Consider the following 13351-nt stretch of genomic DNA (forward strand, 5'->3'; position numbering starts at 1 on the left):
AATCTATGTAACCTCACCCCAGTGCAGTTAGAGTAAGAACAAGACGAATGAGAGTCTCACTTTCCAGAGATCACTGCAACCAAAGGCAAAGGGATGCAGAACTCAAAACACCTTCCAGCAGGCCCAGAGGAGGGGACATATAAACGTAAGGAGCTGAACACTTTACCTTATTTCTTGCCCTCTAAGCCCACCCAGGGAGCCCTTAATGACCAGCCATACGGTGCCTTGGAGATAAACACAACCATGACACACACAAGTGATCCCATAGCAGAGGCAGAAAGATGTTCCATTCAAATGACCTATTTTCACATGTGCCCTGGAGCTTCCTCCCAAACTTGTTCAGGTTTTGTCTTGTCTTTTCATACATGTTTTGGTTTTTTAAAGCAAATTTGGTGCTTGTGGCAGAAGAGAGACTGACAACCCAGGTCTATTCGTCTTCAGGGCAGGCACGACACTTGCAGCACCAACGCCTGCTGCCTTCCTACCAGACCACCAGCATGCCTTGGCCATGACCAGAGGGCAAGGGAGAATACAGCCTCTAGAGCTGGTTTGCTCCTCAACCCCTTTGCTGAGGCAGCCAAGGGATATCAGCTGAACTAGGCTGAGATCCCCATCTCATTCTGCATGGGCCATTAAAGTGCCAACAGATGTTAATGACTTTCGGTCACCAGCTGAGCTAGTTTTGAACCAGTGCCCTGGAGCTGAAAGGCCCCCAACCCCAGAACTTCAATATATATATATATATATAAACTTAAAAAACATGACAGGTCAGCAGAGCGCCTCTCCCTTGGGGCACAGACCTGGTGAAGGAGTCTAGGGCGGTAACTGCCTCACCTCATCCAGCAGTGCCCCAGCTTGATGTGTTCTCACCCAGCCCCTCTTCCCAGCCGGAACTCATTTTAGTACCCAGTCACCTTTGCTTAGTTCAATCCTCAGCAGGGCTCCAGGCTCACCTGCACCATGAGGCTCAGAAGAACCACCTGGTATAAAACGTATAAAGCTAACATGGCTCAACAGCGGCACCCAGTGGCCAACTGGGTTCATTGCAGGAGTAGAACAAACGCTTCATCTCGCCTAATATCAGCTCGGCATCATGGACTGAGTTCCACTCTTGCACTGGAGTCTGGCTGTGCAGAGCTGATTGTAGGATCAAGTTCTGTGTTTGTTACCAAGAGATCTCCATGGCTTTTCCCTCTCCCCATCTCAAATGTAAAATTGTCTCAGCACAAAACCTCTGTCCCCATCTACTTCTCAGGTGTTTCTTATTGTCACCTCCCCATCCCCTGCAGGCTGGTAGCTATGCCACTCTCACTGTCACGCAGTCCCCGTGTGATGCTCTGGAACTGCTCCCTATGAAGCCAGTCAGGACTCTGGTGAAGTCTCCTCTCTGTGAGCAGACTGTCTCCAGGGCAAGAAGCTTCCTCAGCTTCAACATTCCTGGGTCTGACCTTGGAGCATTCAGCATCCTCTGCCCCTCCGTGCACTTCCCACAGCGAGTCTGCCCAGGTGGGGTCCTGGGGAAGCCACAGGGTCCTGCACCCCCACTTCACAGTCAGACCTGACTCTCAGCCAGCCACTAAAACAGAGGTTTATTCGATGACAGAAACATGGTCTAAAACAGAACTTGTAGGTACAGAGAACGGGACCCCTCGGCCGGGTCCATTCTGGGGGGCAGTGAGCCAGACCCCCATGTCTGCACTCACTTCTCGTCCCCAGCCAGCTCCAAACTGACTCCCCTCCAGCCCCTCCTCTCTGGGCTTTGTCTTTCTCCCGGGCCAGGTCACCTGATTTCTTTGTTCTCCCACACCTTTAGCTATCTCCTTGCAGGGTGGAAGGGCCCCGACCATTAGTTGCCAGGAGAGAGCATCGACCATTTATGCACACTGGCCTTTATCCTACCACCTAGAGACTTAAGAAATGCATAGGGGAAACTGAGGTACCCCTATACTATTCAGAGGAAACATTAAGAACAGTCCCACTTTGTCACACTCACCACCTCCTTTTATCCCTTCTTCCACCTCTCACCTCACAGTATGACTTCTCTGTCCTGAAATACCAGTACCCTCCCCTCCGACCATTAGTATCATTTTGCCTGCCAAGGCCACAAATACTGAGTAACCCATGTGGGTCCTCCTGCACCCTTACGGTGTGTGGATGGCTGAGAACAGAAAGAAGAGGGAAAATTTTATTTAAGATGATGTTAAAAAAAGTGAACGGTACAGAGTTTAAGCGTAGAAGTGTCTGGTTATCAAGGAATAACGTGCAGATTATCAAGGGGTGTGAAGTTCGGTTTAAGATTGGATGGCGTAAGGAATACATAATCTGCAATATCCCCAATTGGGGATAAAAGGTTAATGGGTCAAAGTACAGACACTGAGATATGAGGGTATGTTGTTCGTATAATGGCTATGTTCAGATGTGGAGTATAATGAGCGGATACGATGATGAGGCTGGATTGACCCTCATTTGGTAAGATTTAACATTCAGTGAGTTTATGGTTCCAGTTCATATGGTCCAACAGAAAGTTTCTCGATCCCTTTCTTGTAGTTGATGCATGATGTCACTCCGGCTCATGCCTCCTGGTACTGTCAGTGGCTCATGCTGTGTTCGATGCAGATGTCCCTGGACCATCGGATGGTGTCTGAGACCACGAGGTGCCATACGACCCATGTGTAGCATTGACTGATCGCGCAGGTCCACAGCATGCGCTCGTTGCAGGGGTCCCAGGTGCCCAGAGCTCCGACGATCAGGGCGTCTGAAAGTTACCACATTCCTCTGAGCCTCTCGGCTTCTCTAGTCTTCTGAGCTTGTTATTTGGATTGTGAGGTCTTTGGGTTAGGGGCTTTCTCTGGTACGGGGTCTAGTGTGGGGACCATAACAACAGGGCTAGTTTTTTAACCAGCAAATGTCAGTGAACATCAAACTGATCACACAGCCCCAAACCAATGAAAACCGTTTCCATCAATAATAATGGAGAGTTACAGCTCAGCAAAGTAAGAAAAACGGGTCTTGAGAACATGTTAGAGACTGTCATTAAAAATGATTGTCCGACACCGCCCGGGGTTTCCTGCAATTGTGCAAACAGCCATTAAAAATAGGAAAAAGTGCATGAAACCAAACATGGCTGTTCTCCATCCGCAGGATAAACAGCAGACCTGCACTCTGCCCAGCCTAGGAAAAACAAATGATCAGCCAGCCCCCGCCCCGGTGTCAGCCACCCTGTGGCCCTACCAAGCTCACTTCCCTAGGTCCTGCCCCCCAGGGCTCAGCCCTCCTCCAGAACCCCAGCCAGCCCCCCGCAGGTCCCCCCTTAGCACCCCAGCCAGAGCCAGGCGCCTGCCCAAACCCCAGCTGGAGCCCAAGCCAGCCCCCCCACAGGACCCGAGCCAGCCCTGCCCCCCCAACCCCAGCCAGAGCCAGCCCCCCCCCGAACCCTATCCGGGGCCCGAGCCAGCCAGAGCCTGAGCCAGCCTGCCCCAGCCTGCCCTGCCCCCAACCCCAGCCGGGCCTGAGCCAGCCTCCCACCCAGCCGGGGGCCCAGCCTGCCCCGGCAGAGCCCGAGCCTCCCGAACCCCAGCCGGGCCTGAGCCAGCCCTGCCCCCGAACCCCATCCGGGGCCTGAGCCAGCCAGAGCCTGAGCCAGCCCTGCCCCAATCCCAGCCAGAGCCAGAGCCAGACCCCACAGGACCCGAGCCAGCCTGCCCCAGCAGAGCCAGCCTGCCCCTGAACCCCATCCGGGGCCCGAGCCAGCCCCGCCCCCGAACCCCAGCCAGAGCCAGAGCCTGCTAGACCCCCACAGGACCCGAGCCAGCCCAGCCCCGAACCCCAGCCGGGCCCGAGCCAACGCCCCCCTCCCGCAGGGCCCGGCCCGCCCCGGCCACGCGGATCGCGGGTGAACCCCCAGCCCCTGGCGCGACTCCAGCCCGCACGTGGCCCCGCCCCGTCCAGCCTTACCACGCTCAGAGGCGCCCACTTGCAGTCCCGCCCTCTCCTCCAATCAGTGCAGCCTCTGCGGCTCTCCCTGGCCACCACTGGGCAACGGGGACGTCAGCTGCTACGCAACTGCGTGCGCTTCACACCATGTGATTGGGTATTGTGGAGTCACCCCGCCCCTGCCGCACTGGGATAGGCTATGCAAACCCCGCCCATCTCGCGCTTTGTAATTGGGAAAGCCAGCCTGAGCCTATCTGATTGGCTATCCCGGCTCCTCCCCGCCCCGAGGAGATCTGATTGGCTGTTCCCGCTCGCCCTCGCCTTTGGCGCTCTGTGATTGGCTGCGCCCGGTCCCACCCCCCCGGCTGCCGGTGAAGGTGAGAGTCTCCTCTGAGCCGCCGTCTCGCTCGCGCGGCCCCGCAGCAGCGCGGAGCCATGGCCGCCGCCGGCTCCCTCTTCGCCTGCGTGCCGCGGGCCCCGCCCGTCGCCGTGTTCCAGCTCACGGCCGACTTCCGGCAGGACCGGGACCCGCGGAAAGTCAACCTGGGGGTGGGCGGTGAGTGAGCGGGGCCGGGCCGGGCCGGGGGGGCGGTGAGTGAGCGGGGCCGGGCCGGGGGGCGGTGAGTGAGCCGGGCCGGGCCGGGGGCGGTGAGTGGGGCCGGGCCGGGCCGGGCCGGGGGCGGTGGTGAGTGAGCGGGCCGGGCCGGGCCGGGGCGGTGAGTGAGCGGGCCGGGCCGGGCCGGGCCGGGGAGGGGGCGGTGAGTCGGGCCGGGCCGGGGGCGGTGAATGGGGAGGAGGGTGGTGAGGAGGGGTGGTGAGTGGGGCTGGGCGGGGATGTTGAATGGGGGGGGGTGATGATTGGGAAGCCGGGGGTGGTGAATGGGGGTGATGGGCGGGGGAGTATGATGAATGGGGCTGGGGGGGGTCGGTGATTGGGAGGAGGGTGGTGAATGAGGAGGGGCTGGGGAGGGGTGGTGAATGGGGTGGTGATGATTGGGAAGCCGGGGGTGGTGAATGGGGCTGGGTGGGGGAGGGAGGGGTGGTGATTGGGAGCCAGGGGGTGGTTAATGGGTTAGTCTAGTGGGCTCCTAGTGGCCCCTGTGTCTGATCCCGGGCAAGGCGTGACCTGGGCTGATGTGGGTGCAATGGGGGGCCTTAGGTCAGCCAGGGGATTGTGATGGTTCTAGAAAATGGGTGACTGGCCCCTTCCTGAGTTGCTTCCTGTTCTCCACAATGGGTCACCTGAACACTAGCTGTGCTCTGGGCTCTCCCCTCTCTTACTTCTAGGCCCCATTGCCCTGCAGCTGCCCAAGGCCATGCTCAGTGCTCACTTCCCATTTGGCCTCCAGCCCTGCTGGGCCCCATGCTCTGCCCCCTGGACCTTTCCATGTGCTAAGCTGAGCCAGGATGCTGGCACCCAGGCCCTTAGGGGAGGAGACCTGGGGGGTGGAGGCCTGGTGGGCTGGCTCCATTTCAGCACTACCCCTGCACTGTGTGACCTTGGATGGGTTGTCTCCTTGTGCAAAGCAAAGCTGGGTGGGAGGGGAGGTGTGATCTTTGTCCTCTGCACAGGAGGCAGGGTCCAGGCTGAGTGTTAGTGTTCAGCACAGTGAGGTGCTGAGACAGAAGGTCCTAGAGATGTGTGAAGGGTTATCGCAGGGGTCGGCAGCCTTTCAGAAGTGCTGTGCCGAATCTTCATTTATTCACTCTAATTTAAGGTTTCGTGTGCCAGTAATACATTTTAATGTTTTTAGAAGGTCTCTTTCTATAAGTCTATAATATATAACTAAACTATTGTTGTATGTAAAGTAAATAAGGTTTTTTAAATGTTTAAGAAGCTTCATTTAAAATTAAATTAAAATGCAGAGCCCCCCGGATTGGTGGCCGGGACCTGGGCAGTGTGAGTGCCACTGAAAATCAGCTCGCGTGCTGCCTTCGGCACATGTGCCATAGGTTGCCTACCACTGGGTTAGCGTATGATCTGCCTTTGTAGGGGTGCCAGCTCCATGGCTCTGGAGACGGAACTCCTCTAGTCAGTGCTGTGCCCTCCCAAGTAGGCTTCCCCTACTCAGCCCTGCCCCAGGTAATACGCCTGACCCTGGGGTACTGTCACCGAGGGCAGAATGGACTTCAGTCTTCACAGCTCATTCAGTGAGGTCTACTCTCTGAGCGTGGTATCGAGAGAGCAGATTGGTGTCAGTGGTGACTCCTGTCTGGGGGAGAACTAGTAATTCATCTCATGTCAGGGTGAATGGACAGCTGTTGAGGGCAACTATTTTCAGTCTCTAATGCCCCTAGTTGCCTTGAAACCAGTGCCAAAGAGGCAGAAGTCTGTATCCTAATGTCTGTCCAAATTCAGTCTTTGTCATTCTGATTCCGTTCCATTTACGGAACAATATAGGAGCCCCCCCCCCACACACACACACACTGTCTGTAGGCTGTAAAATGGCGCAGAAATGGCCCAGACTCCATAATTAGAGTGGATCCCAAATGTCTGTTCCTGGCAGTGCCCAGTGGAGGGGAATTGATTCTAAGATTCAGGCTTGAGACCCCAAAATTCCCTGCTGGCACAGTTCGCTCTGCCCTCCCTCCCAAGGTAGATAACTGGAGTTCCATGCAGTATGTTGTGTGTAGACCTTTAGGGTTAGACAGATGCTAAATAACCCATGGCCCTTTTCGTAAGACCTAGGGTTTGCCCCAGCATTTCTTCACCTCAGCTAGTCTGCAGCATGTTGTGTGCTGTTTTCCCATCTTGCTTCTGACTTGCATGCAGAGGTGGCTGCATTTCCCTGCACACGTGGACTGGTTTAGAAAGCATTTTGTCCTGAAAGGTGCTGAGGAAATGTTACTTCAGTTAGTCACTCCCTCTTCCCTGTGAAATGTATTTACCAGGTTCCATCAAGCATGCTCAGTGCTGTCGGGAATGGACAGGAAGACTCATCCCTGCTCCACAGAGCTTATGAGCCTAATCCACAGCATGTGCATGCTAGTGAGTGCACTGGATGGTATGAAGGTGGCACTACTTGGATCACTATAGGTCAGGTGCTTTTGCGTGTGGCGTCTGTCCAGAAGCAGCATTGCTAGTGTAGTGCAGCTTGTACTGTCCCTTGGTGTTTGGAAGGTTAACAGAATCCTTCTAATCACTTCCTAATTTATCTTCTTTACTCATGAAATGTTTTCATGGGAAACTGTGGGGGGTGGGGGGGGAAGGGGTGCTATGGCCTATGGATTCCGGAGACAGTCTGTAAAGGACATATCCCAGGTCATAAGAAAATGTATCGTTCCCCTCCCATCCTGCCCTCCCCGTGGCCTCAACCTCTGGATCTGAACAGCAATTGCGAGAATGGGAATGAGATCTAGTCTAATAACTGTGGGTAAGTTTTTCTGGCTGTGTTCCCTTGGCTTGTGGAGCGTAAGACTCTCCTTTGCTCTCTTGCAGCCTATCGCACAGATGAGGGGCAACCCTGGGTCCTGCCCGTAGTGAAGAAAGTTGAGCAGAAGATCGCTAATGATGCCAGCTTGAACCATGAATACCTGCCGATCCTCGGCCTGCCTGAGTTCCGGGCCAACGCTTCAAGGATCGCGCTTGGAGAGGACAGTCGTGCTATCAAGGAGAATCGTGTAAGCTCTGGAGGGAAGTGACTCTTTGCTGAGACATACTGGTGAATGGGGTCTCTGGAGGATGGGAGAGATCTTGCCAGGATTGCAGAGTTTGCCCTGACTGGTCTGGCACTGAGCTCAGTTTCAAGTCGGCATTCTGGCTGCATGGAGCTGTTGGCGTGCTCAGAGCTCTCTGCACATGTAGGGTTTGGGCTCCCATCTAGACGCTGAATACAAGAAACCGACAGGAAACCTCCCCCAGGGGGAAGGCAGAAGATCTGGGTTCTGCCACCTGATGTTGAACCATTCCAGAACTGGCCAGGCATCTGCCCTTGGACTCTGATGGGAAGGGCCAGCGGGTCTGACAGAAACAGCTGGAAACCTGCCAAGGCCCAAAGGGGGTGTGAGAAATGTGAGAGAAGCTGTTTAAGGAGGAGTGACAGCAGGATGGGAGCTGAGGGTAGATGATGTGGGGTTATTTAGGTGTGTTAGTGCATCCCATGGTCAGTGCTGACCTACGTGGCTGCAGTATGAAAGTCCTGGTTGGCCTGGAAACAGGTGCTCTGATACCATGGTATGGGGCCCTATAAGTTAGCAGTCACTGAGGAGCAGAGCCTGCCCCAGTATTGCAGAGGAGCTGCTGCTTTGATGTCAGGAAGCCTGGCCTAGGAGGCGCTGTCCTGGGCTGTGGCAATTAAAGGGATCTGCCTCAGATTGGATGAGGGGTGCTGAATTCCTGGTCTGGGGGGGTTGATCCCTTTAATAACTGGAGGCCAGCGAGGCTCATCTCACTCTGTCCCTTTCTGATGTTTCCACATGGTCTCTGCACTGATGCCATCTGTTGGTGGCAGGCTCTTGGTGACCCTGCTCTGCCTTTCAGGTAGGAGGCGTTCAGTGCTTGGGCGGGACTGGCGCTCTGCGCATCGGAGCAGAGTTCCTGCGGCGCTGGTACAATGGAACCAACAACACAGCAACTCCTATCTACATCTCTTCTCCTTCCTGGGGTGAGTGCTGCAGCGTGTTCACGCTTACGGCTCACTGGAGCCTGCAGGGCAAGGGGGTACGGTGGGAGCAGTCCGGCCAGACTCTTCACGCTGTGGGGGGCTGATGGGAGGGGGAAAGGTGTCTCATATGAACAAGGGAAAGGTTCTCCCCCTCCATGGGCGGTGTGGTGGGAGGCAACTTAAGTCAGGACTGGAGGAACTGGCTGGCACAGGCAGCTCTCCAGTACAGATGGACTGGTCTCCTCTCTCCTCAGAGAACCATAACTCTGTGTTTGTGAATACTGGCTTTAAGGACATCCGGGCCTATCGCTACTGGGATGCTGCTAAGAGGGGGCTGGACCTGGAGGGGCTGCTGGAGGACATGGAGGTGGGTAAGAGTGCCTTGGAGAGGCGATCTCCTGAGCTGCAGCCAAAGTCACCAGCTGCCCTAGTTTCAGATCAGCCAGGCCCTTCTGTGCAGGAGCCTGCCAGTTTCTTGCCTAAGGGTAACTGGAGCAGGACTGAAGCCCGATCTGTGTGATAGAGTCCAGCAGAGTGGCCAAGGCAGCTGGTGGCTGACTGGATGTGGGCCTTCTGCTGTGTGTGCATGTGACTGAGAACTGCTCTTTCCTCAGAGTGCACCCGAGTTCTCCATCTTTGTTCTGCATGCCTGTGCGCACAACCCAACTGGCACAGACCCCACCCTGGAGCAGTGGAAACAGATTGCTGCTGTCATGAAGGTATCCGCGGAGAGTGGACTGGTGGGGAGAGGGCTGTAGTGTGGCCAGGGAGCAGGAAGCCCTCGAGCCAACCAGAGCACAAACAGGACTCTAGACTCTATTTGGGGAAGAGGTAGGGGTGGGCAAAGCTTGGTGAGGAGTGGGAGAAAGGGCCCCTCCCTGGTGAGTTGTTGGAGCCTTAGGTAAGAATGAGGAGGGGCTGGGACCAGCAGAAATCTGCTCTTGGACACCACAGGATGTTTAAATTGCCCCAGTTCTGCTTGTGCTGCTAACTTGCATTTAATCTCAGGCTCTGGCTGGTACATATGCATCTGGAAAGTCTTCCCTCTCTCCTGGGTGCCCAGTAACAGGATGTGAAATAAGTCACATCCCCTCCTCTGTCCCCCAAAGAACACACTAGCCAGGTAAAAGGGACACTTCTGTCCTTCTCCCCGGTGGTTTGGGAGGCAGCTGCTGCTGTTTCCTTGTAGTGACCTTCCTCTCCCATCCGCTGGTTGTGATTTGACACACTCCCCAGCTTGTCTCAAAGTCTCCCCCTTCATTCGAGTCCTAATGGCAGTGCTCCAGTCAGGCTTGAAGGGGTTCCCACCCTGCCCCAGATTCACACTGACCCTTAAAGGACTCCCCAGCAAGATCAGCCCACCCTGCTTGGGTGAGGGGAGGGGGCAGAAATGGGGACAAGGGGTTCTTAGGGGTAGGGCGGGGTCTCCCCTCTAATTATCTTCCTGTCTGCAGCGCCGGTTCCTGTTCCCATTCTTTGACTCAGCCTATCAGGGCTTTGCCTCCGGCTGTCTGGACAGAGATGCCTGGGCCGTGCGGTACTTTGTCTCTGAGGGCTTTGAACTCTTCTGTGCTCAGTCCTTCTCCAAGAACTTTGGGCTCTACAGTGCGTATCCCTCTGGCAGCAGCTAACCCTGCAGATTGGGCCAGCCTCCCTGGGGGTGGTGGGTGAAGCCTGCCGGGATGTGGGGCACAGGGGCTGGGTGTAGTGGCTCATGTCTCCGTGTCTGTCTCCAGATGAGCGAGTGGGGAACCTGAGTGTGGTGGGGAAGGACGCTGACAACGTGCAGCGTGTCCTTTCCCAGATGGAGAAGATTGTCCGCACCATCTGGTCCAACCCTCCCTCACAAGGAGCACGTATCGTGGCTACCACCCTCACCTGCCCGCAGCTCTTCGCTGAGTGGTAAGTGGTGCCGGTGCCAAAATGGGGTGTTGAAGGGAGGAGCTGTCATACCAGGGCATGGATAGACCTGGCTAAATTCCACTACTGGCTCCCTCTCTCCCCTGCACAGGAAGGACAACGTGAAGACAATGGCAGAACGGGTCTTGCTAATGCGGTCGGAGCTCAGGGCCCGGCTCGAGGCTCTAGGGACCCCAGGCACCTGGAATCACATCACTGAGCAGATTGGCATGTTCAGTTTCACAGGGCTGAACCGTAAGTATCAATGAACCAGATGCTGTTGCAGCAGGAGGTAAGCTCAGGGGCCTGGAACTGAGTGGGGTTGGGCTGCAGGAACCCAAGCTGGATTGCCTGAAGAACTTCTCCAGTGTCTTTCTAGGGTGCAGTCTTGGGCCTCTGATGGGTAGTAGGAAAGTCTGGATGGAGAGCAGTCAGCACTCCTGGCCTGCTCTCTACAGCACCTCCTGCTGGGTCTGGCCAGGACTGGAGTAGCTTAGTGCTCACCCACAGCCAGTGCTCCTGCTGTTCTCTCTACTCGTCTTCTGCTTGGAGAGGCTGGGTGTGGAATAGCTCTGTGCGTTATTTCACTGGCCAGGTCCTGAACCCCTTCTCTCCATTCTGAAAGCCGATGAGATGCAGCACTGACCTGCATTCTGGGATTTCCAGGTCTCCCACATGGCTGACCTGACTTCTCTCTTGAATGTTTCTCCAGCTAAGCAAGTGGAGTACATGATCAAGGAGAAGCACATCTACCTGATGGCCAGTGGACGCATCAACATGTGTGGCCTGACCACCAAGAACCTGGACTACGTGGCCAGCTCCATTCACGAAGCGGTCACCAAGTTCCAGTGAAGAACACAAACCACTGAACTCCCATCTGAACCCACCAAAGCAGTAGTGTGTAGTCTGTTTCCCTGCTCGTAACTCACCTCCATCACACCTGTGAGGGTTTAATAAGGATGGGGAACAGTGGCTATATCAGGGATATCAGTCTGCCTGCATCTTTGAAAGCCCACTTCTACTACAGCCCAGTGCCCTCCTGGGGCTGGTGGGAAAGTAAGCCATCTTGTCTCATTTGGCTGACAGCAGCCATATGCGCTGGGACCCATACATCTCAAAGCTGCCTATTTCCATGCAACCAAATAGACCCAGTATAACCAAAATGGTTTGCCCAGTCAACTTCTGTATAGGTGCAGTGCATTGTGGGATAGGTGCCCAAATTCATGGGCCCCCGTGTCTTGTCTGTGGGTTGGAGGCACTGTAAAATTTCAGGGAGTGAGCCTATTGTTGGCTTTCGCCTCACATGAGCAAAGCGTGATTGTTTCTTTGTGTCGCTGCTGCTTTGTGTTGCTGAAAGAAAATAAACCTCCATCTCCGAAGGATGCCCTGCTGGGTGCTTGTCCTGCTGCCTGTGATCTGTGTCTGCATTGCTGTGTAACTGCCTAAACTGGCATTGACATGCTGGTGGCAGAGGGAAGATGGGACATGACCTTGCGTGGCCAAACTCTTAACTATTGCAATAGGCTCCAGCCTTGGTGTGCTGAACTGCTGGGGGGGTGGCTCCTCTGCCCATCCCCCCCTCTAAGCAATAGCAGCCCTCCCTCCCAGGTCCACAATAAAAGCCCTACGATCCAAGGCTTCATCTTATTTTAAAGAAGAGACTTGCCCAGAGGGTCATTCTTTGATGGCATCTCATGGCTACTTTCCCTTTCCATTTACCATTGCATCCCCCTGGCAACTACAGCTACTCACGGGGCAAAATGCTGCTAGGAAAGTTCTGATGAATCCAAAGTGTGTCCTTGAATAACTAATCAATTCGCTCCCCATGTATCGCTTCTGTTTCTTTGCCTGGCTTTGCTCGGCCTGTGTATATGCATGTTTCCCACTTGGTGAGATGTTGACCAGACATCTGATCATCTCCTCCACAGGGGACTTCTTCTCTAGATCATAGCCCCTGTCCCATGGGTGGGTTCCATTCCTCTGAGTCGATCCTGTTTCTTCTCATGCAGCAGTTCTCAGTGGTAGAAGATGACAGAACAAGGAGTAATGGTCTCAAGTTGCAGAGGGGGAGGTTTAGGTTGGACATTAGGAAAAACTTTTTCACTAGGAGGGTGGTGAAGCACTGGAATGGGTTACCTAGGGCGGTGGTGGAATCTCCTTCCTTAAAAGTTTTTAAGGCCCGGCTTGACAAAGCCCTGGCTGGGATGATTTAGTTGGGTTTGGTCCTGCTTTGAGCAGGGGGTTGGACTAGATACCTCCTGAGGTCCCTTCCAACCCTGAGATTCTATGAGTTGCTGCTTTAGGCCCATGAGCTGCATCCTCCTCATTATAGGCATCTGCACACTACGCTATGGAGAACCAAGACTCCTGTAGAAGCAGTAGGAGAGGAGGAGAGCTAGGACCATCCAGCAACCATTTCTCTGCACACGGCCAGCTAGGGCTCTCTGGACCAGTTTAGGAAATGTGGATATAGCCCCTTTTTGAACAGATCTTTGTTCAGAGCAGTGTGACCCATGTGCTCTTTCCCAGGGCTGAGGAAAGTTCCCTCCATTGCAGCAGAAGGTCAGGTCTGAAGTTCAGTCACTCCTGGGTTAAGCTCACTTTGTAGAGTAGCAGAGAGTCCTGTGGCACCTTATAGACTAACAGACATTTTGGAGCATGAGCTTTCGTGGGTGAATCCCCACTTCGTCGGCTGCATGACGTTCACCCACGAAAGCTCATGCTCCAATACGTCTGTTAGCCTATAAGGTGCCCCAGGACTCTTTGCTGCTTTTACAGATCCAGACTAACACGGCTCCACTCTGATACTTGACACTTTGTAGACTGGCATTTGTAAGTGTTGCGCTGCTTCACAGCACCATGTACACACTAGTGCTAGAAAGGGCATGGGGGGGGGGGCGGTGTTCAAGAGGGGT

At 54.8% G+C, this 13351-nt stretch overlaps 1 protein-coding gene and 2 long non-coding RNA genes across 3 annotated transcripts in view; 2 read left to right on the forward strand and 1 right to left on the reverse strand.

Annotated features, from left to right (window-relative positions):
* The window catches only part of LOC120368640, a 46435-nt gene extending 45626 nt beyond the window's left edge, over positions 1 to 809 (forward strand). Inside the window, exon 4 of the long non-coding RNA XR_005582704.1 lies at positions 385 to 809. This is a non-coding gene — a long non-coding RNA (uncharacterized LOC120368640). The remainder of the gene's footprint in view (positions 1 to 384) is intronic.
* Positions 810 to 2171: 1362 nt separating this feature from the next.
* LOC120368639 lies at positions 2172 to 4220 on the reverse strand. The gene is made up of 2 exons (XR_005582703.1): positions 3955 to 4220; positions 2172 to 3067 (listed from the first exon to the last, which is right to left on the reverse strand). It is a non-coding gene; the product is annotated as an uncharacterized LOC120368639 (long non-coding RNA).
* A 65-nt stretch (positions 4221 to 4285) lies between these two features.
* GOT1 (glutamic-oxaloacetic transaminase 1) lies at positions 4286 to 11826 on the forward strand. Its single transcript, XM_039480909.1, has 9 exons — positions 4286 to 4489; positions 7373 to 7554; positions 8414 to 8537; positions 8792 to 8904; positions 9152 to 9256; positions 9992 to 10142; positions 10274 to 10439; positions 10549 to 10691; positions 11149 to 11826. The coding sequence occupies exons 1-9, from the start codon at positions 4369 to 4371 to the stop codon at positions 11286 to 11288; spliced, it is 1245 nt and encodes a 414-aa protein (XP_039336843.1). The 5' UTR covers positions 4286 to 4368; the 3' UTR covers positions 11289 to 11826.
* The last annotated feature ends 1525 nt before the right edge of the window (positions 11827 to 13351 follow it).

The sequence above is a fragment of the Mauremys reevesii genome, linkage group 7 (genome assembly GCF_016161935.1).
Source record: "Mauremys reevesii isolate NIE-2019 linkage group 7, ASM1616193v1, whole genome shotgun sequence".
NCBI classification, from domain to species: domain Eukaryota; kingdom Metazoa; phylum Chordata; order Testudines; family Geoemydidae; genus Mauremys; species Mauremys reevesii.